This window comes from Crocuta crocuta, unplaced genomic scaffold (genome assembly GCF_008692635.1).
Source record: "Crocuta crocuta isolate KB4526 unplaced genomic scaffold, BGI_CrCroc_1.0 scaffold223, whole genome shotgun sequence".
Taxonomy (NCBI): Eukaryota; Metazoa; Chordata; class Mammalia; order Carnivora; family Hyaenidae; genus Crocuta; species Crocuta crocuta.
In genome coordinates, this window is record NW_027529426.1 from 2,059,590 (window position 1) to 2,063,458 (window position 3,869).

The window sequence follows — 3,869 nt, forward strand, 5'->3', positions numbered from 1 at the left end:
AGACTTTATGAGTTTGTTACTTTAATTACTGACTTGTTACAGAGCACATAAAGGGGGTAATGAATGCAATAAAACTAATTATCTACACATTTAATTCATATAAAATATCCAGGGTTTGTTTACACCACACGGCGATTCAACTAAGCATCCCTCCTCTTGTCCACCGAGAGGAAGGATTTAATGAAATAGTTCTCCTTATTCTGCGAGAGCCTAACGAACCAAATGAAAATTACCCTCCGCTTAAATCATGGGGCCACCGAGGTCCACAAATCACTGCTCGCTTCTTTGTCTGTACCTTGCTGCTAGCACCCAAGAGCCTGAGGAGTTTGGACGAGGAAATGCCCAACCTGGAGCCTGGGCGCTTAAAGAGCAAAGATTTCGCTCACTGCAGGCAACAAACCTAAAGGGCAGGCAGACAGCAATCTTCTTTTCGAAGCCCAAGCCCCGGGTCTGTGGGGGGGTTGTGGGCACCTGAAAGAGTGTAGGCAATAAAAGAGGAGAGTGCCCGAGAGGGAAGGAAGAGGAGGCACATTTGGGGACACTTCTTGCCCGCTTGCCAGTTATGGAGTCATTGAAATCAACAACCGCACAGAACCTCCAAACCAACAAAAATGCAAACCTCACGCTAATGCAGAAAGACACCGAGCGGACCTCAAGGAAGCCATCGGTTGACAATCCAGATGTTTCACATGGAAGAGCTTTACTCAGCCCTTGTTTTCTTTTTTAAACAGCTGTGTAAGCAGAGTCTCTAGAAAAAGCACGGAAAGCCGCCACAAGAAATGCAATTTATAAGATGCTCTCCTTTTTTAAACCCCCTCTACCAGGTGTATTTTAAAGAAATCCGCTTATCCTTCACATAAACCCCCTTGGCCCACTTACTCTATGTTACAGGGCGCCTGAGTCTTGCCAATGTCCCAGTCCTTTATAACATTTCATGCACTTCGGGGGGTAGGCTTGTTGTTAAATTGAGCGTGTAACGCTCTTACAAAACAGGTTTTCTATGACATCAAGGTTTCTTCTCTCTAACCGAGGGGGGAGAAAAAAAGGACGAAGAAGAGGGAAAACACACACACTATCTCAATTTATGCCTAAGGTATATGATCAGTTAAAAAGGCTTAAAAGCTCGGGGAAATTGGATCAGGGAGAATCGTCACCCAACTTTCATTATTTCCAAGTAGTGTGATTGAATTAAAGGGCAGGGAGCTGGTTAGAAGGGAGGATCAGGGGCTCAGTGCGTAATGGTGTGGTATTAAATTCTAATTAGAGATGCAGGAATCAATGATAGGGAGGTTGGACAGCTCAGTTCCCCAGTGCCAGCCCAATAGACGGATGAGTTATTGTCATGTAAAAAGCGCCAGCAATAAGACCAACCGCTTTGCTATTGTCCAAGTGGAAAGAGCCAAGTTTATTATGAGGACTATATGCTCTAGAGACCTCAGACAAGGCATCTCATAGGAGGCTTTTTCATAAAACTAGGCTCTGCTGGTAGTAAGGAGGCCAGTTTGGAGGCAGGCGTTGAGCTGTGCACATCTCCCCACTCCAGCCACCTTCTCCATACCCATCTTTTATTTCATTTTTCCACTTGGCTGAGCCATCCAGAGCCTTTTCAATGTATAAAATGGAATATTCTTACCTCAATTCCTCTGCCTACGAGTCCTGTATGGCTGGGATGGACACCTCGAGCCTGGCTTCAGCCTATGCTGACTTCAGTTCCTGCAGCCAGGCCAGTGGCTTCCAGTATAACCCGATCAGGACCACTTTTGGGGCCACGTCCGGCTGCCCGTCCCTCACGCCGGGATCCTGCAGCCTCGGCACCCTCAGGGACCACCAGAGCAGTCCGTACGCCGCAGGTAAGGACCGCCAGCTTTCTCAGCGGAGGAAGCCGCCTTTCCGCTCGTATATAGGAAGCCTTGATTGCATTTGAAAATGGAAATGTGTTTAGTATTTACCAAACGAAATTTGCTTACACAAATGAAAGAATTTATCACGTTAGAAGCGATTGCAGGGAGGGGTAATTCACTTACAGGGTTACACTATCCTAGTCACACCCGAACCGCCAACAAAATTATCTTAAGCTGCCAAAATGATAGGCATAATTTATTTACTTTGCGATGAGACGTAAAGCTTAGAAAATAATTAAATAACAAAGAGTAAAGCTCATTACTGGCAGTGTCTCTTTTTTTACGAACCGACAGCGGCTCACACCTCTTTCGCTGGTCATTTTTAGGATTATTTCTTTAATTTATCGTTATTATTTTTTTGCAGCACTTTCCCCCAACTTTTGGGCAGGGTCAGCTTCTGAGAATTGAAAAGTTCCAAGAGTGGGAGTATTGGGTAATTTCTTCCCTGGCTCCCTGATATTCCGACTGATGTTTTTGGACTTTTTTCCTCTCTCGTTTTTCCTCATCAAAGCATTATCCCGTGTCCCGGGCCTCAGTCGTCCCCCGTGCGCTGCTTTAACCCACCCAAAGGCGCTTGTGCCAAGAGGGACCCTGCCAAAGCCCGGGGTTTGCCTGTTCCGGTATATGAATGACTTGCTCGGCTTTTCTCCGCAGCTCCTCTCAGCCAGTCTCCCGCGCCGGCGTCGGTGGCCGCACCAGGGCTCCCCGACCTTGGGGTCCCCACACTCCGGCTCCGCGGCCCGCGCTCCAGGCAGCATTGCTCACACTCTGTCCCCTCCGTTGCCCCCCCAGTTCCTTACAAACTCTTCACGGACCACGGCGGCCTCAACGAAAAGCGCAAGCAGCGGCGCATCCGCACCACTTTCACTAGTGCGCAGCTCAAGGAGCTGGAGAGGGTCTTCGCAGAGACGCACTACCCGGACATCTACACCCGGGAGGAGCTGGCCCTGAAGATCGACCTCACCGAAGCGCGAGTCCAGGTACGCGCGCCCGGAAACCGCTTCGCCACGCTCGGCGCGGGAGGGTACGGAGGCGGGGAGCGGGCGGTGCTCCGGCAGGTTCGGAACACCCGGGCCTCTCCAGGCGAGGCCTGGGCCCCCAGGGCTGAACAGGGAGACCACGTTCGGAGGGGCTGCGCGCGCGAGGAAGCGTTAGGGCGCGCGCTCGTGTTTACCTGTGCACAACTGAAAGCATTCTCCTCCCCAGGAAGCCCTGCAGCGACTTTCGGGTTCTTGGGACGTGAATGAGCAAGGCTTTGGGGGACAGGAAGTGCCTCGTGGCGGGAGTGCAGACTTTGCCCCCGTATTATACGCGGGGTTTTTGTTTTTGTGCCTCCGAACTCAAACTCTTTTAACTTGGAATCGTGGGGTGTAGGTGTCTTTCCCCGGTAACTATGACTGGGATCAGATTTGCAAAGGGGCTGTGGCTGCATGAAGGTCCTGAACCGCGGCGAACCCTAACCTTTTAGCCGACACAGGTGCGCTCTCGAGCCGGCCGGGCGCCACTGCAGGCGAGCCCCATTGTACGCTCCATCCGGCTCACAGGCCGGGATGCGAGGCGAGCGTCAAACCCGGAGACACTCTCCTCCTTCCAAACAATTAGGGTTTAACCTTAGACCTGCGGCCTACGGGGGTGTGGAGAGTTTGTGGGTGGCTCAAGAAATAGACTGGGCAAAGGCCGGACAAAATAAAGGCTTCCCTTTTAGGGCAGCTCTGCGACGTGGGGCCTTTTAACGTCTCCTGCAGGCCGCCTTTTTCCTGGCATGCTCAGGTGACCCTAAGAAAGTTTCTCCGAAGACGCACCGGCCACGAGGGAGCGGACGGACGTGGTGGCGGGGTGCGCGCGGGGGTCCCCGCCAGGCGAGGGGTTTAACGCCAGCCGAAAGGGAACGTGGGCCGTCCTAATCCGCGCTCGGCCGGCGGGGTTCCTCCTTTCTCGCGCCGCCTCACCTCCTCTCCTTTCCCCCCG

At 52.0% G+C, this 3,869-nt stretch overlaps 1 protein-coding gene across 1 annotated transcript in view; it reads left to right on the top strand.

Moving 5' to 3' along the window:
• Positions 1-1,609: 1,609 nt before the first annotated feature.
• Positions 1,610-3,869, top strand: part of PHOX2B (paired like homeobox 2B) — a 3,171-nt gene continuing 911 nt past the window's right edge. Inside the window, exons 1-2 of the mRNA XM_077758871.1 lie at positions 1,610-1,850; positions 2,694-2,883. Of these exons, the coding sequence (XP_077614997.1) occupies positions 1,610-1,850; positions 2,694-2,883 (431 nt within the window). The remainder of the gene's footprint in view (positions 1,851-2,693; positions 2,884-3,869) is intronic.